The following is a 22,450-nucleotide window of genomic DNA, read 5'->3' as shown; positions in this document are numbered from 1 at the left end:
CCAGGCTTCTCATTTGTTCAGTGGTTGACAGAGTATTTTCAAAGTCTAAATATTAATCCATTTAAGAAAAGAAATGAAGCATTTTGGGGGAAAAAATAAACTTTCAGATCTTTTTCAGAACCAGCAGTCTATTTTCTTCAATCTCTTTCTGATTTGAGTGAAACCCCATGTCCTTATTTTAAATTGACTATCAACATACCATTACAGAACACGACAGCTCTGTAGAAGGTTGTGTCAGTCTTACTGGCAGAGATAAGCTGGAAATGAAGCTTATGCAGTAAATTCATGGTAATAGAGCAGGGGCAAAATTTATTAAAAAAAAAAAAAATCACCCCTGTGATGTAAGGTCCTTTGGTTTTCACTGCATCATTGACTTTCAAAAAGATCTAGGTTAGATTTACACCAATTCTTCTGAAAACTACACAATCTGGGAGCATGAAAAACCTTGATTGCAATTATCATGGCAAGAACACATATACCCACACGCTGCACATCAGCACGGCTTTTTTTTTATACCCCCGATGTGACCTACAAGCAAGCTCCTGTAGCTGGAACGAGCTGTGGAAAGAACTCTGGGGAAGAGCAAGTGGCTCTCAAGGGCCAGAGCAGCCTTCCCATATGTTAGCAGGTGGGTTATTCCCCGGTAATTTCCCATATTACCTTATTTATACTTAAAAAGAGTGACCTGTTTTCATTTTCAAATCAAGTGCATTGTTCTGGTGGACCTCAGAGGTAGAGAATCAGATAATTAATGCCAGTATTGGACAGTTAAATGGTTTTATTGAACTGATTCTTTTATGCCCTCTGGCTGCCTGCTTTTCAGATCCTGGCAGGTTAGGTCTGAATACCCAAACAGTATATCCAGCTACAAAGGTTTTACATTCCTGTTTTCCTTCTTGTTCTCCGAAGAGACAGGAGAAATCCCTCTGCTACTTCATATAAATAATGCCCATATTGGAAGGAGTTTTCTTTCCACAAAACTTTGAAGGAGAGGGTGACACTTCAAAGGAGAGCCAGAAGGAAAAAGAGGGAGAAGCTGGCACAGAAGGATGTCGGGAATGGACACCAGGCACCTCTGAACCAGTAACACGAAGTGCTGCCTTAGCGTCTACCATAAGCATGTTCCCCATACTGTGTTATCTCCCATCCTCATGTCACCTGTATGAATTATTGAAGTGATAGGAAATCACTGGACATCAATAGTCTAAGCACTCATTTGCTGCTGCCTCTAGCCCAGCGTTAAAGTTATCGTATATAAACTTATCCGTAAAAGCACAAGCTGGACAGTATGAGTAGATAAATTCTGTTTTTCAGTGTTGATCCTTGGCTATACATCACTTTATGCCAACAAACAGTGCCCCAAGGAGGAGGTGGATTTCTCAGGAAAAGCCGGAGATTGCAGACCCCACACAGGCTCCCACAAGGGCTGCTGGGCATATCCCAAAGGGAAAAGTACCAGAGCAATCATCAGCCTGGGCCTATTACCAGCGATTTTTGCAGGCTTGAAGGACTAAATTCTTACGTGCACGAAATCTTGACATCTGTAGAGTCTCCCAATTGTAATTTTGTAATTTGTTCTTCAGCCACAAAAATACAGTTTGGTTGCGTGTGAATTATGGATCAAGATGTGCAGTTATTTACAGCGTGTCACATAAAAGCTGTTTGTGGTCACCAGGTCTGTCAACAGCACTCTGGTCTTCTAGAAGAACTACTACATAGCAATCCAGGGATTTGGGGAGTTATTTGTTTGCTTAGCACTGATGTTATGTACTCCAGGGTCTCCTGATTAAATTTATGCAGCTTGTTATTAAATTAATACCAGCTGTGACAAAATAAAACTCTGCTGCATGACCAATTTGACTCATAAAGCACAGAAAGTTCTCCTGTTCCTGACTTTGTTATTTTCCATTCTGCATCCTTCCACTCTTTACTTCAGCTGGCGCAGAAAAGGCCAAGACAGAACACCTCTCTGCACCTCTCCGCCTACGTTTCTTTCTCCTCTTGAGCATCATCCAGAATAGCCCAGTTGTACAGGGCATACAGTGCTGCCTCCTCTCCAAGTTACAGCATCGCCCTTCCTCTCTCTTCATGCGTGCATGCAAAAAGGGAAGCCAGCTGGCTGCGGGCACTTTCCTTCTTCGGGTTGCTTTTGGTGTTGTGTTTCCCTCAACAAGAAAGTCTACAATGTTTTAAGAGCATGAAATATGGCTAAGAGGAGTTTTTGAAATACATATATATATAAAGATTTGTTTTTAAAAATAAAAAAGATAACAGAAAATGAGCTTTTTCTAAAACATGAATTGTTGGACGCTCCTTTCCATAGAAAGTTTCACAATTTCCAGTATTCACTCTAAATGAGAACAATTTTGGGTGAATTTTCTGTGGAACAGAAACTCTTAGTTTTGTCCAGTTTCAGTGGCATCTTTTAAGCCAAAATATTACAGAAGTATCTCTGTGAAAGAAGAACCAGTACTTCAGTACTGAACGACGCAAGATTCATATTAAGTCACCATCAGTAGCAACCTCATTGTCTCCTGTTGTTGCCTTATACTACTAGCGATTGTATTGAATCATGGAAATGGTTATTTTGTGATTTATAATACCACAGTATGTGGTGCAAAAAATTGCCTGGATTAACAAGCCTTTTTACATCCACAGGTACATGGTCCCCTATAGTCAGAACATCTGTGTTTACCCAAGTATAGAAAGTGGGCAGACCTATATTTTGCCATCATCTCTCCACACTCAACCAGGACTAATTGCACTGTCGTTAACTCTTTGAACTTGTCTCACTGCAGCTGCCAATCATTTGCAATGGAAATCTGGTGTGTCACCAACGTTTCGGGCCATCAGTAATTCTCACTGTTTCAGAGTCCATCTGCTGTAATGAATATTGCTGCAAGTAGAAGAGCAAAGTAGACAGTGGGCAACGTGTGCACGTTCCTGTGCCAGTGTTCCTCCACCAGAAAAGACCGAGGAGGCCAAGCTGCCTGGCTCACCCCAAAGGCTAACATCACGCAGCCTTCTGTAGCCAGCTGCTTTTGCTTCAGAGACGTACAAATGCATTGGCTAGCAAATATCCCACATTACCTAATGTCTTTATCACTTTAATTTCTTTCTGCTATATGTAGACTTTCAATACAATGGGAGTCAAATCCTTGTATTGCTTTTACTTGGCATCTGCTAAGAAAACCGCATTTTAATTACAACAGTGTTCTCCACAGCATTACTTTTCAAGTTCTCAGTAGTGTTTGTATCGTACCTGGATTTACTTGTTCTAATGTTCTATCCCCTGAATTTCTTTTGCATGTCATGCGTGACTGACATTAGGACTGACTAAGGGTACAGATCAATTATTATGATTAAAATTGATCCTCACTGCAACGCACTCCTGGCGTCACAGTTCACAAACGAACGCACATGAGCTCATTTGGCTTGGTCTTGCAACCATTACATATGGTGAGAATTTGAGTCAAGAGAATTATTACTATGTTGAAATTACAGGATTTGATCATCAGGAGAATAAGAAGCAAGCTGTGCTTATGTACTTTATACCTAGTGGTAAAGTTGTATTTGGCTTTGAATGCATTTTAGAAATGAGCTATTTTATAGCAAGAGTCAATGTTTGGGAGGTTTATGCAATATGGGACCTCAGGTATCATGAAAATAAAATGTGCCTTTGTTTCCTCTTACAAAACATGAAGAGTAACACCTATTTCTGTAGGCTTAGCTGAAAGGCATCAAACAAATGCTAACTATTTGTAACACACTGCATTACGAGCTCATTATAAACAACCAACCTGTGACAGCTACTATATTGGTCTATACCTGCATGTTAAAGCACACAGGAAAGGGGAAAAAGAGACAGAAAAGGGGCAAGGCAAAGGAAGAATAAGAGCAAGAGAAAGACTGAGCTGAAACACCACGGACAGAGAGGGAGAATTTTGTTTATGTAATGAATGTTTTAAGCCTCATTGCCTCACTCCTGTCTTAAAAGCCATCACCACCTGTAAGTGTATGCATTAAAACGCCAAATCCATACACCTCCATCGCGTCTGGAAATTGAATTCTACTGTAGTTTTTCAGCACTCATTTAATAATTTTTTTTTTCATATTTTCAGTTCACTTCTTTTCTAGCTCATCCTCTTGTGCAGCTTAGTTTGTCAGTTTTATTTCTCAAAAGTGCCATGGAGGGAGCAACATATAATTCACAACTCAATAAAATTTAAGGAAAAATAAATGTTTGCTGCATCAAAGATGAGATGGAGATTGTGTAGGAGGGAAGGGAAGGGGAGGAAGCAGGAGGTAGACTTTAAATTGCTTCTTTTGGAAGAGGTTTGAGAATTGAGAGTTGGTAACTCACAGTACAAAATGGCTGAGGCTCTAAAATGGACATATCAAGAATTCAAATGCAAAAAGCAGGCAGAAAGCATTCAGAAATAGTGGCTGTGCAGGGTGATTTCAGCCTAATGAGAAGTAAGCACTCAGTACTGGAAATCTCTAATTCGTCTCAAGTAAGGTAAACCCTTTTGCTTACAATTTTATTGGCTGGAAAAAAACAACAACTGCATTTTCATATTTCAAAAACACAGGATACAGCAAACTCCTCATTTTAGAGAGGCAGAAGGTCTGTACTGATAGTTCAGAGATTAGTCAACAGCTTTATTCATCTCAAAGAGAAGGTCATTCAGATGCCAGATAACAGTGACTCAAATGCCAAAATTATCACTGTTCCTTTTTTCTAGATGAGACAGTCTGGAGGGTCTTAGCACTGACTTAACCTAAGTGACGTCTCATTCTGCCCCCAAAATACAGCTTCTGGCCAGCTGAAGAGTTACTAAAATGGAGCTGAACTGGAAAAGCCCAAAGGCAACCCAGCTGCACAGCACAGGTATTTTGTTTTGGTATGTTACGTACAAGGCATTTATGTTGTGGGGAAACTTGCCAAAGTAGGGCCATTTCTCTTCCACACCTGTGACGGTATTACAGCTTTCCAGACAGCAGCAGCGAGAAGTCTCGCAAGGAGGGTCCCCCACTGCCTTCCACGTGCGGTGCTCTCGGGGGCTGGCTGTCGTCCTATTCCTGGCATCAGGGATGCTGCTAAGAGGATGGAAGAGAAGCTATGAGTCTTCTTGCAGCACTCTGCAGTGCAAGCTGGCTGTGCCAAGGGAGTAAATCAAATCAAAGTGGTAATACAATTGAAAGAGTTTGCTTTCACTGGATCTTTCAAGGAAGACGGGGCATTTAAGACATACTGGCTTTTTCCAGTCCCCTTCCAACATTTCAATCTGGAAAAGCAGCACCGCACTGCTATCCTGCTACGACAAAGAGTCCTTACTGTCTTCTAAGCACTGGGTTTTTACTTGGACCCCCAATTAATTAAAAAAAAAAAGAAAACCTTAAATGGTTATGAAATTCATAGGCAGATTCCCAGTGCTGTAGCTTTTGTGCAAACACTCCAACTGCAATGCCAGCGACGGAATGACCTTTGGTTGACAGCAGTGCGAGGAGAAACAGAAGTTGTCCCATTTTTGCTGAGGAAAAATGTATCTGTCAAAGTAGACTGAAAGGGGATGGGGTTCGCTCCATGTGAGCCAGGGAGGAGGGGAGAGGAGGCAGCAGCTGCTTGCGAGAACTGGGGAAGAAGTCTCCCTGTCTTCCTATGCAGTGAAGAGTTGTGCTCCCCTTGCATCAGTCCCTGCACTTGGACCTTTAAAGTGGAGAACCAAAACGGTTCAAACTCTGCCTCTTCCATGGGCAATTCCCTGCAGGAACGTGCAGGTGGAACGGAGATCAGAGTTATCCCCACGCTCCTGGCAACGGCACCCAACTGTGTATCTGCAGATTCCCCCAAGCTGCAAGATCAGCATCTTAAGAAGTCTCAGTTGATATAATTTGCCCTGCAATATTTATTCTCTTCTCCATGAAATAGTAAATTTCAAATGAAAGCATGCAGAGAATATGCAATTTATATATTTTAATGTACCTCCAGTATGTTACTATAATGAAAATGTTTACAAATATATAAAATACATATGTTTCATTGCAATCTCTGCTAACATCTTGGTATGTCTCTACATCTGTATCCACAGTAGACAAAATATTTAACTTAGGTTGCTGAAGACAAATGCTGGGTAATGTGTTTCTTCCAAATTTCTTTGTGTTTTTTTACTCATGAAAACTCAGTGACGTATGTCAGGAAAAAAACAATAAAATATATTTCCCTAGTAATGCTGCTTGTCTTTTAATCACTGCAACACTGATAGGATTTGATAATAGACAGGTCAATAATCCTTAAAATCTTCTCTGCAGTTTAATCTTCTTAAAAGCAACAGGACTCTGTAGAGAATAAGCCACACCATCTGCAGATAAGATCAAAAATAATAGGTGGATGAAAGAGTGGAGACCACCTAAACTGTTCCCTTCTGCAGTTAAATGCTGTACTCTAGCATAACTCTACTTAAACAGCGTGGTGCTTGGGATGAAATGCATCTCCCATTGAGTCAACAGAAATTCTAGTACTTCACCTACTCTATACTGACATATAACCGACTAAGTAATTGCAAAGCAATAAAATCTATTTTTCTTGTGACACAACTGCAACCACAATGTTGCCATGGCAATGATTGAGCTTCATTGGCAATATTTCATTTACAATCTTCCAGCCATTTAAAGTTTTTTCTCCAAAAAAATGAATAAATGATAGTGTGAGTCAAAAAAAAAAATAGGCTACTTTCTCTAGACATTTACTACTTTAAAATTAGAAAGCAATAATTTGCCATTTTTCATAGGTGTTATACCTGGTTAAGCTTATTCTTCAAACTGTTCAACTGACCAGCCCTCTGAACTTTGTGATGTTAAGTTTCACTTGCACTAACACCCAGCTTTTAAAGAACATCTTCTCTATTGGTGATGTCATGGTACTAACACGTTTTTCAACCTGCAAGGATTTCACAGCTTGATTGTATCTTTCTAAATTTCCTCTGGCTCTTTAATAGGGGAAGCTAGCAGTGAAGTCAGAGGCAAACAGACTGATTTCTTGGGGGCATCCATAAAGTCCTCTCCCTCCTGCCTTTTTTTTCCTTCTAATGCCCATGCAGGATGTTAGACGAAGGATATGAAACAGTGTCCAAGTTATGTCTGCTGCTGTGAATGACGTAAGAGAAAAGGGAGGAAAGCAGTTGCCATGCATTTGTTTGTAACTGCTCAGCTTTGCAGGTTTGTATTCTCGAGAAAATGGGAAAGACAGAGAGGAGCCCATCACCAGAAGGGTATTTTTTCAGCAGTTGAAAGGGAAGAGGGATTTCAGTTGGAATTTGGCTCTGTTAGCTTTATGTCCTGAGCAGCACTGAAGGGGTTGTAGCCTAGTTGGCTCCCTCCTGTGTCAGCTGTGTGAATCTGATTTATATTTTTTCAGGTTTGATTGAGGTAAAGCATTATATGCTCCTATTTCTGAGCAGTTTTTGCTGCTTTGTTCTCTAACATTGTTGTGGATAATTAGGTCAGTTTTACTTCTCTTGACATCACTGAAATTAATCTTTTTTTTTTCAAAGGAGATAATCACTCTAATAGTTCTATCTAATGTTGCTGCCACCTCCAAATCACATCCTAATTAATGAGTTCCAGTAATATTATAGAAAAAAATGTGGATATTCAATGATCTAGTGTCTGTTTCTGACCCTGGAAAACCTTATTCATTTAAGTAACTATTACTCATGAGAATTATTGTGCAAGCTTCTAGGAGGTTGATTTCAGTAGGACTGTTCATGCAGGAGCAGTCTGCTCACAGTTGGGTCTCTACTAAATATGTTAAATCTCTGCTACATCTCTTCACAGATTTCGTTTTAAAACCATAGACAATAATACCTGCTTCTGTGAACTAGTGATACTGAGACTTATCTACCAAAGTGGATGAGATCCTGAAAGTCATACACCATAATTGCATCTTTTCCCATCTCCTGAAAAGGTACTTTACATAGACCTCTCCCATTAAAAACACAAGAGCAGTGCAGCTGCTAGTCACCGCATGTCTGTCACCGGTAGGTATTTAAAGCTTTTACAGTCAGGATTCAGCAATCTTTGACATTATGAATTCAGACTCCCGAGACACAAGCTAGAATAATTACTGTTACTAGCTTTGCTCAGAAGTGTCTTCTGCCACACTTATTACAGTTCATTTGCTATAAGTACTCCTACATTATTACCGTATCTACAAGCTATTCATATATGAATTTTGCACAGTGGGGGTAAATGAAGAAGCTGTCAGTTCAGATACATCACTTTACTGGCAGGGCTTTGGCTGAGATGCTTCAGCAGAACACAACACTGAAAATGCAGCAAATTAGCTGCCTTTCCTAGCGCTGCTGTGCCCGTGCCCAGCCTGCGGGGCCATCACTCCTCCGCTGCCCACCCAGAAGCTCCCACCATCACGTACGAAAGTAAGTCAGGGAAGTCCTCCGGACTCCTCGACCCAATCTCAAACTTCATGTTCTGGCCCCAACTCCAGGAATGAAAGGTTTTCATTTATAGATGTTTTTATATGGTCTTTTCAGAAGTAACAAAATGAAGGAAGTAATTTATTCCTGCTGTCTTCCCATAAAAAGCAACAGCTAAATAATGCTCATAGGCTTATTTAAGAAATCTTATTCACTATGTCAAGAATTTAAAAGGCATACAGATTGATCCTAATAAATAAATACAGACGTGAATTATCATAAAGCAGGATTAAATTTCCTGTTCCAATACCTTTTCTGAACACCCTGTTCAGGAAGAATACAGATAGCCGTGTTTAGGACTGAGAGATAAGTTCATTCTCATGAAGAAAAAACTATGATTTCATGTTTGAAAGCCTAGCTAGCTACGAAGTAATAAATCAGCATTTTTTCCAAAGCATTCTGGTATCTGAAGAAAGCCTCCTCCGATGGAAGCAGTGAAGAGCAACCTTCTTAGCATTGTCCAATTTTCACTGCTTCTAACAGCTTCCAAATACCAGCCTTAAGACATTGAAAGACTATACTCACTTTGGAAGAAAAATCAGAGTCTTAATATCTATTTGTGTAACAAACAGATGACTTTGCAGTAACAAGGACTATTTGTACACTATAGAGTTTTATACATTCCATTTGAAAAATGCCATCCCTTCCCTATTCTGAAGGCTAATTGCACTCAAAGTGAATCAGTCAATAAACCAGCAAGAATGTTCTTCAGGTTTTAGCAGGATTAATCTAGTTATGTTAGCTAGAAAGATTTGTTACAGAAAAAAAGCCCTAGTCTGATAGTTTATTTCATCTAAATTTAATGATGAATGAAACCTAAAACCTGCCATGGAAGACCAGGTCTTGAAGAGAGAAAAGGATCTTGGCCTAAGCCTAATTGCAAGCTATACTCCTCTAAAATATCGTGCGTTTAACTCTGAGAACCACTGTTACATTTACTCTGTAGCAAGCAAAGTCTGACCATGAAAAAGTTAAGAGTTTGAATTTAGGGAGCAGAACATGTTCAGTAGGAGTAACAATACTTTTAGCTTTTAGATTGAGTAGCTGTCAGTTTTGAATAAGTCAAATGTTATCAGAAATTAAGCTTATGACACTTCTCAGATGTGGGATGTCAAGACTGTATCACTTTCAATCACCAGACAGCTGATTTTTTTCCCAATTGCCACTGCCAGACGAGATGCGAGTCAAACAGTAGTGATGGCAGCTCTGCTTCTGGGAATGGTACCGAGAGGATTATTAACTACCCCAGTGTTCTTCTGGGACAGTGACAGACACGGAGATTTGCTTTATGCTTAGCTGAAAGTTAATAAATGATTGACTCAAGAGGTCTTTTAGTATCATAAAAGATTAGAGCCCAACTCCTCAGTTGCTGTAAATGGCTGACATTGCTTGGAATGCCAGCAGGTGAGACTCTAGCCCTATTGATTGAAAGAAGGCAATGAAAAAAAAATTGCATCTTAAAACATACAACCTGTATTTTATATCTAACTAGGATGTATAACTTCCTACTAAAAGTATTCATTTTACTTCATCCTGTTAAAAATAGTTATTTAATTAAAAGCTGGAGGCAATTAGAAATCTCTTAAAGTGATGTGAAGGGTGAAAAAAGCCCTTCAGCTAACGATATGCTTGTGAACTTTATTTTTGGAAGTTCTGTTCCTATAATTATGTTCTATCTTGCAGCAAATTCAAAGGCAGAAGATCTTATTTTTTCATTCTTTTCCGGGTGTCAAACAGTTTATTAGATACGATGAACACTGCTGTCATTTTGTTCTTTCTTTTTTGGAGAGGAGGGCTTTGGGTGGGGGTCTTTGACTTAGAAGAGGTCTGTACATAATGTTATGCTGTTGTTAACACACAATACAATAAATGAGAGAGCTCCTTAGTTCTTTCAAAATTATTGGTTCAGACTCTCGATCTTTTAATAATTAGACAGCACAGCACTTACTGTAACAACTTCTGCCTGAAAGATACATCAGGAACAAACCTGCATCTCAAGATATCAGAGTGACTCAGCAACGTGACTCGAGAAAATAATTTAACTTGCTGGAGGACTTAACCACTTATTAAAGCAGACTGTCACGAGCTTATAAAATGACATCTCCAGCAGTTCAACAGGGAACACAACTCACATTCAGGATGGCACAGAAACGTGTGGCGCAGGGGGTACCTACATCACCAATTTCTGGATGCTTGGAGAGTCCCCCGGGGAAATGTCACCCTCTGCTTGCCCTGTCCTTACCCTGCTCTCCGGACACCTGCCAGCAGCCAGCCAGATGTGGGTACTGCTGTGGCTTAGCACGCTCGCTCTGACATTCCTATAGTATGAATTATCACGCAGATGCACGTGCAACCAGTTCAAAGTTATACAACAGTTCTCTCGACCTCAGATCTACAACCTTTTATATCAGTATCTGTCCTCAAAAAGTTACTAACATCCTTTGTTTCCTTAATGACTGCTAACATCTCACTCTCTGAAATGCACTAGTAACTCGCTCGAGTTCCTATAGTTGCTCTAGATACCCACTAAGTGGCCCTCAAATATTACAAAGCAAAATTTACTGTTCTTACTCTCTTTGTAAATTGACAGACAAGAGCTAAGACTGCTGCTGCAGGAAATCACTTCTACCTGCTGGCGCTTCCAGGCTGCGGCCGCACAGCCGCCACAGCCAAAGCAAACCCCTCACGCCACCGTCCTACCGCTTTCCCACCCGTCTTCCTCCAACCCCACGGCGTTTGTGCTCTCCACTGCTGGGCCTACTGCTGACAGGGGCTCTTCCACCTCACCCCTCAGGCGGCCGACCCCGGGCCTCCCCCCCCCGCCAAGCAAGCGGCCCGCCCGTCCGGCCCAGAGGCTGCACAACCCAGCCCGGCCCTTCCCCGGTGCCAGCTGACAGAGCCGGCTGAGGGAAGGAGAGGGAAAGAAGCGGAGAGCACAGCCCCTCAGCCTGAGGCGGCCATAACCCGCCCTGAGGCGGCCAACCGCCACCGCGCTCCCGCCCCGGTCCCGTGACCGGAAGGCGGCGGGGGCGCCGCGCGTACGCCCCGCCCCGCCCCGGCGCGGCTGCGTATAGCGTGGCGGGGTGGCCGGAAGCCGGAAGTGGCGGTAGTACCGGGTGAGGGGGCGAGCGCCGGCCGCACCGTTCCCCGTCCCCTCCCCGGGCTCGGCCGGAGCCAGCGCCGCGGAGCCGCCCGCCGCCGCCATGTCCAACATGGAGAGTATCCTCGGGGCGCGGGTCTCGTCCTTGTGGCCCTGCCGTGAGGCGGTGCGGCCTGGGTTGGGCTGGGGGCGAGGGCCCGGCCCGGCCCGGCCTGCGTTCGGTGGGGGCCGGGTCGAGGTGAGAGCCGGTGTGGCTCTGGGGCGGGGGTGGAATGCGAGGCCTCTCCGCCCGGGGTGAGGGGGAAGGAGGAAGGGAGTCCCTTCTCTGACCGCGGGGGTCGGTGGGGGACAGGGGCCTGGCTCCAGAGGGAGGAGGAGGAGGGTGGGAGTGATGGGCGTGACAGGGACAGGAGCTGTGCTTTCATAAACCGGGGGGTTGTCCTCTCTGCGTGGATGGAGAAGAAAATGGGAAATTCGGTTTCACTTTCCAAGGCGAGATCAGCTAACCTTAGCTGGGGGGGGGAAGGCAGTGGTGCGCGGAGGGACAGCCCAGCCCCTGGGGCAGAAAAAGCAATTTACAGCGTAGAGCAGTGCAAAGTGTGCGCCGCGGACGTCTGACATGCCGTACATCCAGAGCTCTGTACAGACTGGAATGATGTCAGCAAGGCTGACTCGTCAGCTGTCCCCCCAAACAGCAGCTGCTGTCAGCTGAACAAACCCAGCTGTTTCCTGCTGTAGAAAAGAAGTTGCATGTGGGGAAAACCCTTGTGGGCAAATTTAAACTTCCTTGCTGTATAAAACTATCCTAATGCACTGGGGCTAAAAAAGCCTTAAAGATTACAGAGGTCTTGGTGTGGTTTAAATGAGCTGGCAGTGCTCGGCATTGTCAGTTGTTATGGCAGGGACCAGTGGGAGTGCTGGAGGAGGTGACTGTGAGTCACGGTTGATAGTGGAAGTCTGGTTTCACTCGGGTTATGGCAACTGAGAAAGGCATTTCAAGGGAGGAGCGAGTAAGTGCTCGTCATGGGGTGGGAGGGCTGTGGAGGTGGCAGGGCGAGCTATTGTAATGTCAAAGGTAGATGCCCCAAGTGAGTAACTGAGGAATTTATTTCAGAATAAAGTGCTCTGAAGTGCTGTTTCAGTGCAATGGCTGTAAATAGGTGATGTCATGTTTTACCTGGTTGGTCTGGTCTCTGACCTGAAGTGTACTGTTCAATGAACAACTTAAAGGTGTTTTCCTGTTTGGTAAATTACCTAATCTGTGGCTCAGTGCAGTACGCTTACTGCTGCTGAAAGAGATGGTGACCTAGGCTTTAAAGCAAAGAAATGTAAACACAAGCAGCAATTTTAGCGTTACTGGTAGCTACCTTACTAGGTGTCCTAGGTGTATAGGCACAGCTGTTGCCTTTTTGTAGCCTGCTTGTGATGTTTATAGGATAGGATAACAAATGCATCAACAGACTTCCTAATGTCTTCAGATTGCTGTCAGAGCTCTAAGATGCATGGCTGGGCTTTAGAGGAAAAAAAAACAAACCCAAACAGTTCTGCAATAATTTATATACTTGAAATATTAAAGAAGCCTCAAGTACCTTATAATGTTTAGCTTTATGTGCTTCCACTTAACTGTTAAGCATCTTAGTACTTGCTGCATCTTCCTCTTGGGATATCAGAAGGTGGCATGAAAGAAGCCTAAAAAGCTTGGTACTTCCATTTTGTTTGAGAAAGACTGATATTATTATTTGGAAGCTTTCATCAACAGTATTTTAAGAGCATGGGTTTTTAATTGTTATTTTTACAGCACATACTTTGTCAGTAACAGTTTAATGCAATCATTCTAAGTCACTATGGAGGCTTGTTCTACTGTCTTCTTCGAGCTTTCAGCTTAAGCAGGACTTGAGCTTTACAAAAAGAAAAGTTTCTCTTGCTGACTTAAGTATTCTCTCCCCAAAAGTCAGATGACAGAGCTGTCAGGGACCCCAGAATTGCTCAAATGACCCAGGGCTGGGAGGCTGCTCTGTAAAGGAGCTGCATGAGCAATTTAAACCCAAGATCATACTGTGGTTTGAAAGGGCAGCCCTGCCTCCTGGTTTGTACCTGGGCATGGTCAGCCAAGCCAGTTTGCTATTACACTGTTAATTTGGCTTGTTCCTCAGTGGCTTTTATTTTTGGATGGGGAGGTTCCAGGCAGGCCAGCAAACTGCACTTCCATTTCACTGAGAGTTGAGGACTCTGGGTGTGTAAGTGAAAGTAGGCGGTAGAGTAAGACTTGCAATTCCTCTTCAGGGATGTTTGGTTTGTTGTGTTAATCAGTCTGAAGTAGGTTTGATGTTAAATGGAGCCAGTTTGGGATCTGCGCTTACTTTTTATGGCCTTATATTTTAGAACTCAGATTGTAAGTGGCATTATAATTGCGAAGCAGCTTAGTAGGTCTCCTTATTGTGAGAATTTCAAGGGCTTACTTAAATAACATTTTCCAAGTTTTAACACCACTGATGGGGACACAGTATACGCTAGGTTTGGTAGCACTTCAAACAGGAGAGCAAAATACTACAATGAAAGGATAGATCCTGTTCTTGAGCCCTTAACTTGCGCTGCAGAACACCTGTTTAATTTGAAGTTTGCTGCAAAGGAACTCAACAGGAACTCAAAAAAATGCGACAAAGAAGAAAAGGCTGAGAAAGCTAAAATTAAGAAGGTAAGCAGTGGCTCTGAAACAAGCTCTTTGGGTCTGTTGTTTACATATTGTAGCAGGAAGATATGTGGTGGTTTTGCCATTTTCCTGGTATGCATGCTAATAATACCGTGATAGATGCTTGTGATTTAAAATACATGACTGTAAATCTTCCCATACTTATTAAATGTGAGGATACGTTCTTGTGTATCCTTTTGTACAGCTTGTGGCATTTGCTTCCTGAGAAGCTTGTCTTGTATGTATTTTGTTAGAGACTGTTGTTCTCAAAGTTAAAAATATTTAATCTTAATGTTTATCATCTTGTATTAAAAGAACTTATGAAGAGGAATTTGAAAATAGTTTTTGAGTCCTTGAAGTAGTAAAGAGAGACTAAATTTATTTGACTGTATTTTTGTCCATGAGATACAACCATACCAACTGTATCTTTTGGAGTCTTGATACTGAAAATGTTTTTAGGAATGAGAAAAGTATGTTTCTATAGCTCTGTAAAACCTTCTGCTCAAAGTGCATGCTAGATACCTTCCTTGGAAAGAAGTTAGGCGTTCACAACATGAAAAAGTTTGGGAACTTTTGGGGGAGGAGGGAGGGTTTTATTTTATCTTTTAATAGAAAAGATATTGTGATGAATTGATGCTTATTTCAAAAATGAAATAGGCTATTCAGAAATCATGTTTACAAGAGCAGGGAAGGTTAAAATGCTTCTTCTTTTTCCTTTTTTTTTTCTTTTCTTTTTTCAACAGGCAATTCAGAAGGGTAACATGGAAGTCGCACGAATACATGCGGAAAATGCAATCCGCCAGAAGAATCAAGCCATCAATTTCTTGCGCATGAGTGCCCGGGTAGATGCTGTAGCAGCAAGAGTTCAGACTGCAGTGACAATGGGCAAGGTAAGTCTGTTTTCACAAATCTGTTGCAAGGATGAGACCTCTCATTTTCTTATAAGTGACTTAATTCTATCTATAATGAGCTGAAAAGTTTCAGCTTTGGTTTCAGATGTAGCCAACAGTAAATCAGGTACTGGAATCCCCCGCCCCGGCAGCTGCTCTTTAAAAGTAGATTGCTATCCACTATGTTTTGTAGCTAGTAACTTCTGTGAGCTGTTATTACTCATGCTTGTAAGGATACAGTGTGTTTTACTGGTTACACTTAAGACTATTATGTATTTTGAAGGGGAGCAGTATCTTTGCAAAAAGTCATGGTGTAGGACTTGTGATTCCAGAAATCTTTTTTAGCTCAGGTAGTTTTTTAAGGTATGCTATTGTACTCCTCTTCAGCCAGAGAGTTTATTCTGCCACATGATCTGTATGCCAAATATATCCCTTAACACTTGACAGGTCTCAAGACCCACAACTGTTAATGCTATATATACACCTCGGTTCGTAGCAAATTTCAGCTCAGAATGCATATTTCAAGTGGTTGAGTTAATTTATAGAATTTTAAATGATAGGAGCTATAAAAAAGGTGTTCTAGACGGCAATCGTGTGTACCCTACTATTTGATACTGTAGAAACTCTGTGAATAGACATAAGAGAGCTTGGTAAGAAACTGCTCATTTTTCTTTCTTTGTAATAATTTCCTTTACCTCATTTCAGGTAACGAAGTCAATGGCAGGGGTAGTTAAGTCTATGGATGCCACGCTCAAGAGCATGAACTTGGAAAAGGTAAATAGACTTACTTTTCTTGGAGCTGCACACCAAAAAGCAGAAAGGGCAATGGACACAAGTTTTAAAAAGGGAAATTCCAATCGAGAGAAAAGGTTTTGCAGTGAGGTTGGTAGATCCTGGAACCTGGGCAGGGCCCTGACCAACGTGCTTGAACTGTGTTAGATCAACTTCAGAGTTGATGCTGGGAGGGGAGCATCTGATCTCCAGAAGCTGCTTGCCCTTGTAGTGTGATTCTTCCTTTGCCAGTTGAGATATATTTCTCGTTCCATTATCTGCAGATCATTGATTTGATTCAACTGTTTTTTATAGATATCTGCACTAATGGATAAATTTGAGCATCAGTTTGAAACACTAGATGTTCAGACACAACAGATGGAAGACACAATGAGCAACACTACTACGCTAACAACACCACAAGTAAGAATAGAACTTTTTTTTTTAAAAAGGATGATCTTAAATTATGTGTCTAAACTGCATGGAAATGTCTGATTCTCTTCTTTCTGCCTACTTTGAGACATAGCAGCAACTGAAGCCTTTTTACTTTTCCTTTGTGCTTCTTTGTGAAGAAGAGACTTTCAAATGACAGTCACAAGCAGAGAGGATCCATGTATATGTATATTAGTCTATTTCACTCTTATAGCAGGCTTTATTTTATATTGTATGTTGAAAACTTTAATCCTCTTACTGAATAAGCAGCGTTTTGATGAGTTCTCAATGAACTTCTGAACCAGAACACAGTGCAGCATTAATTATCAAAGCAGAATATGCTGTGAGAAAATTAATAGTTCTAACTCACTGATATTAACAAAAAGACATTAGTCACCACCAAAATAGTAGTAGTATATGGAATGGAAGGTTGTTAATTACCTACTTTCAATTTATGGGCATGTTTACTAAAATAAATCTTTTAAACAGTGCTTGACATAGTTAAGAATTCCTAGCACCTATCCCCTTGTGCTATTCCACAAGGAGCTATTCCAACAGAAGTTTTGTCAGAGGGAGAAAGTTACTGGAGATAGTGCTTTGTGAATAAAATAAACAAACCAACCTAAAGCCAAATCCAATAAACCAAATCCATTTGGAGATGGGCTTTTTCCCATGTTGTGCAAAGCAGTGTTTCAGTAGCTAATAGTCAACACTTGAAATATTCAAGTATGTGTTTGGGTTTTTTTTACAGATAAGTTTTAATTCTTCAGAAGCATTATTTCAGAAGCTAGAGTTCGATTAATGGGATTTTAACAGGCTGAGCACCTCTACTCGTTACTTTTGAGTTCATACAGGGCCCTCTGGTGGTTAAGCACAAAAATGTTCTGTAAAAGCCATTTACCTTTAAATCAGTTTTGTTAAAATAATTTCTGTTCTCTCAAGATTTAACAGAAAAGGTTGTCAGAAACTACAACATGCAACAATCAATTTTGTTTTCTTTACTCTAGAACCAAGTGGATATGCTTCTACAGGAAATGGCAGATGAAGCAGGGTAGGTAAAAGTTCGAGTGACTATTTCTTGAATAAATCTTGGTTCCAATAACCCTTCCTGGTCAACTTGAAGGTCAGATACCCTTGTTTTATATGTGTGTCTCTTGGAAGCAGAGCAGAATCGCCATTTTCCTTTCACCTGTGGACATTATTCTTGTAATAGTTTAGTTGCCAGTATTTCATTCTGTTTTCACTCAAAGCTACTGTGAATGTCAGGATGCAGGGATGGTTGTGCACAAGCCTAAAATCATGTCACTTGTCATGTCAGGGTAGCATTTTATTATTTACTTGGGTTGGCTTTAGCATTAGCAGTCCTTGCCATGCTTCTGCACGCTTTTCCTTTTTTTCTCTCTTACCACATTAAAACTTCCTGTACTTCTGCTCTCACAAGCTAGACATTGCAAAACAGGTTGTCATGACATATTTAAGCCTTTGGGGATATACTGAATTATTTCAGATCATTTTACTTGCCGCCTTGGTGACGCATAAGTTGGAAGCGTCGCTCTGTTGGCTTGAGGATAAATACTTTTAACAAATTTTTTAGTAAAACTTTTTTTTCATGAGTGAACTTTTTGTCATTCATACGTATGCCATGTCTGATATACCTCTGTTAAACAGCAATCTTGCTCAGTCCTGATTAAGCAGAATTTGTTTAGCTATTGCTAATTATAATATATGACTTGTCATCCTGGTAACGAGTCAAATTTACTGATCAAGTTGTCTAACTAGCTGGAGTACAGCATTCATGGGATGCTGGTGGCCTCATGCTACCTCAGTATTCCCCTGCTTGTCAATTATTATGCTTCTTCCTTTAGCCATGTATGCCTGACTTGGGTTTGGTTTTGTTTTGTTTTCTCCTATTAGTCTTGATCTGAACATGGAACTACCTCAAGGACAGACAGGTTCTGTTGGTACAAGTGTTGCCTCAGCAGAACAGGTAAACATTAGATTCAACTGAAATCAGTGTTTTCTAGAGAAAAGTGGTGTGAGAATTAATGCTTCGCTCGGTCAAAACAGACTTGCTAAATTGTAATTAGATATAAGCTGTCCAGAAGAAATAGTGTGTAGTTAAAACAGTCTTGCAATCAAAATAATTTTAACAATACATTCGTCTGCTTGGTAAATCCAGAAAGTTTAGCTATTTGAAGTGTATTTTTGCATGGTTATTTCACGGAGTTCCAAACCGTTGGCTCTCCTACCTACTCCAAATTTAATGAATCCAGCTATCTCCCGTAGCATACACGAGGCCTTTGGGGTCTTGTTTTCCTTCCCTTTAACGAAAGGTCTTACGGGACTAGTGCAAAGAATTCCACATTTGCTCTAGATGAATGGCTTAGAATTTGTTGTGTATAAGTGGATCCTGATGTCAAGGTTGCACAAATCTTTTGGTGAGTTGCTTTTTCCATTCTAGGGGAATATATTTGAGGGAATGGAAAAAGTACAGTTTATTCCTGGCATCCCATCTTTGCAGAGAAGGCTTTAGGAAGCCTTATCTTAACTGACCAGTCTTTGGGAAGCCCCAGGTATTCCCCATTCTTTGAAAAGTCCAGTTTCACCTTGTACTAGGCCACCTAAACAGTTAGACCTACTGCTATCTTGCTATAGCAGTTCAGTTGGATACCAGCCTTGGTCAGTCAAGGCTGCACCCAAATAAGGATGCAGTTCTGTAAGAGCTAATTTGCACTTGCAAAGATGATATATTAAGAAAAAAACAAACCCGCCCTATCTCTACTTGCCGTGTTCTTGAACTCCTTCCTAGGTATCCACTGCTGGAGATAAGATAGCTGTATGGACTCTGGTCTCACCTGGTACAGCCATTCTTGAGGTCTTAAGCAGATCTTGTTAAGACTTGCACATGAGATAATTTCATATCATCTGGACATGAGATTGCTTCACCATTGCAGAACTTTGCAAAAGTTAATTTTCATATTACTGACAGGTGGTTTCTTTGTGTTTTACAATTCTGCAGGATGAGCTGTCACAGAGACTGGCCCGCCTACGTGATCAAGTTTAAGTTAAACAAAGCTGCAGTTCTTTGTATGTGCTTTCAGAATACCCTTTCTGTAACTAACCCTTCACTGCACTAGAAAGGTGTATACAGTATGGCTTAGGTGTTTGAATATTTGTAATATAGGGTACTTCGCTCCTAGCTTGCTACTCTTTCTAAAATACATTAAGTAACCCCAAAATTTCTGCTCTCTAATGTCTTTTTCTGTACATTTTGAAGTTGATATATTTTTTGCAAGCTTTTTTCACAAAATCAAGTTGATATTCTAAGTCAGCTAGTAATGTTGGTACATTCTAGCTAAAAGAAAAGTGGAGTGTCATTGATATATATTTTAAATTATGAAGTGATTTTTTTTAAATTATGCGAACTGTTTATGGTTGGAGAACTGATGTAGTCAGTTCAGATGATTGTTGCAGGTAACTTTCTTACACAGCCAAACTCCTGGAACACGCAAAATTGGGCAGTGTGGACTTCATGGAAAATATGCTTGTTGAAACAAAGTAGTGGACTTCAGTCTGAGTTTTTTAGTCTTTTAAAGCTAGGGTAATTGTGCTGAAATTAGGGGTTTAGTTCAAAAATGAGTTACCAAAAGCTGTTTTCATATAATTGGGAACTTGTACGGTGTCATCACTTTAGTACAGGAGGAATAAAAAAATATTTTTCAACTTTTTGTCAGTTCTGTTGAATGTTGCAGCTTGCTCGTTGTTTAATGTCAAGTGCTGTAGCTTCTCCATTTTCCTTTCTTCTCAGTATCCTGGTGTGCAGCCAGTTATGCCACTCACAGCTCTATTCTACCAACATAATATCTAGTTCCTGTTAATAGGGGATTCACGCTATCCATTTTTATAGATTCAAGCTGAGAAGCCTTACATGAAGTAACTGAAGCCTGCTTTTCTCCATGCCTTCTTACTCTCTTTGCTTTTAATCTAGTCACTTTTTTATATGTAAGGACAAGTCTCGTGATTATATTCCACACTTCAGTGTTCTTCCGTATATGAAAGACACAGAAGTGCTCTTCCTCGGGTTCAGGTCTTCACAGTCCTCCTTTCATGAGTCAAGGTCCCAGCCCTGTCTTCTCTGGACACTCCCTTAGATCAGCTTTTCCTCCTCTGCACCTCACAGTGGGTGAGAAGTGGATGAGTAGTGTAGGCCAGCTCGGTCAAAGGGAGTTATGTTGGATTAAGAACAGCTGCTTTATTTTTTAAGGTATAATGTTGCTCTCTGCAGGTAAAATAACATGATTTGTAATATTGCAGTTGTATGGAGAAGCTAGTTTGTTTTAGTGATCCCTTTATATTTCTGCACAGTAAGAGAATTTACTGGCTGCTTTCAGTAGCTTCAAACTCTTGCTGCAGTTGTAAAGTAAAGAAATGGTTATAGAAATCTGTAGCTGAGACTACTTGTGATGTGTTGTGATAAACAGTGATGTTAAAATTCTCTTTTGGACTTTTTGGCCTCATTTTTTTGTTCTGTCTTTGTAGGGGTGAGGGAAGGTGTGAAGCACTAGACATTAGTTCTTAATTTGCTGGTGTTCAGGATCACATGGGTTTTCCAATGTTGGATATAATTAAAAAACCCCAACTTTTTTAGTCAAGCAGGATTTTTTCAGTGAAAATGTGTAAAAATGGTGAAACATTTCAGAGCAGTTTCAAACTCTATTTTGAATGTGTTACTCAAATCACTTTGAAGGTTTAGCAGGATATTACATACTGAAGTATTCAAGGCTACTGTAAAAATAAGATAAGGAAAATAAGATACACAAAACAACCTAAATTGTTGTGGAGTTGTCTCTCTCATACTGGCAGGCTAAACTAAACCAGTATGTTTAAAATGTGGTCTTTTCTCTTGTTTACTTTTGTTTTCAATGCAGCTTTCTTTTAAACACCTTGAATGTTCCTCCTGTAAATAGGAGAAATGGGAAGATGTTTAAAAAACATGTACTCACAGCTGTGGTCTTGGTACAATCCTTTCAAATTATTAATAAAACATCTTGGGAAAGGGGCTGTATACTACATGGTTTTGGGTTTTTTTCCCTAGCTCCTTCTGAACAATATAACAAATTGTATAATGGTATATCTATGCAACCAGGTTACCCACAACTGGTAACTGCTTGTATGTGTGCCTTTGCCTTGCTGAACTTAATTCCATTTTTTTGATCCTAAGTTACTTCATATCACGATAGGATTGAAAACTTTCTGTTGTGTAATAGATCCGCATCTGAGTTTACTTTGTGGTTGCTTGTTGATGGACCTGTACCACAAAGCACTGAGGTTTTCAGTGTTTGATATTAGACAACTTCAGCTAGCTTGTCTGGCTTATTTTACTGTTAAAGATTATGCTGCTTTTAGACTGTTCCTGGTCATTCTTAAACTATTTGAGGGGGTAGACAGGGATTCTGAGATCCCATGTATTTGATTTTCTGAGTATGTTGCCTTGCTGTGAGCCTTGGGGCTTTGGAGGAATTTAAAAATAGAGAGAGATGAGACTGATTAGATTGCTGCAAGGTAAATTTTGAATAAGCTTATCTTACTGGCTATACACAGCCTGTTTCATAGTTCTTCTGATCTTATCCCAGACTTGCTCACTCAAGTACCGGAATAGATTTCCAGTACCATTCTTTTAAAGGGATTAACAAGTAAACATAAAGGCTTGATTGACTTCCGCTGTGGGACTATGGTGCAAAGAGGTAGGCAGGTTTATCTGACTTGCGGAAGAAATACGTGTTTGAAACAATGAGGTTTTGCCCTGCTGACTTCACTCTCAGAATTGCTGCGTATTTCAGCAGGGCCAGGATTTTGTATCGGTTAGTTCTGTGTATACATCTCCTGCCCTCTCCTGGGGAAAATGATTTCTTTTTCTCTTTAGAAGCACTTGTGTATGAGAGCTGGCATTCAGAAAATTTTAACACTTACATTTTGAATGTATGTGTTTTTCTCAAGTCTTTTGGAAACGCTTACAACTGAAAGTTACTCTTAGAGCAATATTTGAGTTTCACGTCCTTCCTCCATTCAGGTC

At 40.8% G+C, this 22,450-nt stretch overlaps 1 protein-coding gene across 1 annotated transcript; it reads left to right on the top strand.

Annotated features, from left to right (window-relative positions):
* Positions 1-11,588: 11,588 nt before the first annotated feature.
* On the top strand, positions 11,589-20,103 carry CHMP1B (charged multivesicular body protein 1B). Its single transcript, XM_010572398.1, has 8 exons — positions 11,589-11,714; positions 14,193-14,290; positions 15,028-15,174; positions 15,880-15,948; positions 16,261-16,368; positions 17,385-17,428; positions 18,292-18,364; positions 19,397-20,103. The coding sequence occupies exons 1-8, from the start codon at positions 11,699-11,701 to the stop codon at positions 19,439-19,441; spliced, it is 600 nt and encodes a 199-aa protein (XP_010570700.1). The 5' UTR covers positions 11,589-11,698; the 3' UTR covers positions 19,442-20,103.
* The last annotated feature ends 2,347 nt before the right edge of the window (positions 20,104-22,450 follow it).

This window comes from Haliaeetus leucocephalus, unplaced genomic scaffold (genome assembly GCF_000737465.1).
Source record: "Haliaeetus leucocephalus isolate CR32 unplaced genomic scaffold, Haliaeetus_leucocephalus-4.0 Scaffold340, whole genome shotgun sequence".
Classification (NCBI taxonomy): Eukaryota; Metazoa; Chordata; class Aves; order Accipitriformes; family Accipitridae; genus Haliaeetus; species Haliaeetus leucocephalus.
The sequence above is the reverse complement of the archived record's forward strand: the minus strand, read 5'-3'. Positions and strand labels throughout refer to the sequence as shown.

Coding starts and splice junctions, on each gene's coding strand:
- CHMP1B (XM_010572398.1), top strand. Junction 14,291..15,027: donor AGAAAGCTAAAATTAAGAAG/GTAAGCAGTGGC, acceptor TTTTTTCAACAG/GCAATTCAGAAGGGTAACAT. Junction 17,429..18,291: donor GAAATGGCAGATGAAGCAGG/GTAGGTAAAAGT, acceptor TTCTCCTATTAG/TCTTGATCTGAACATGGAAC.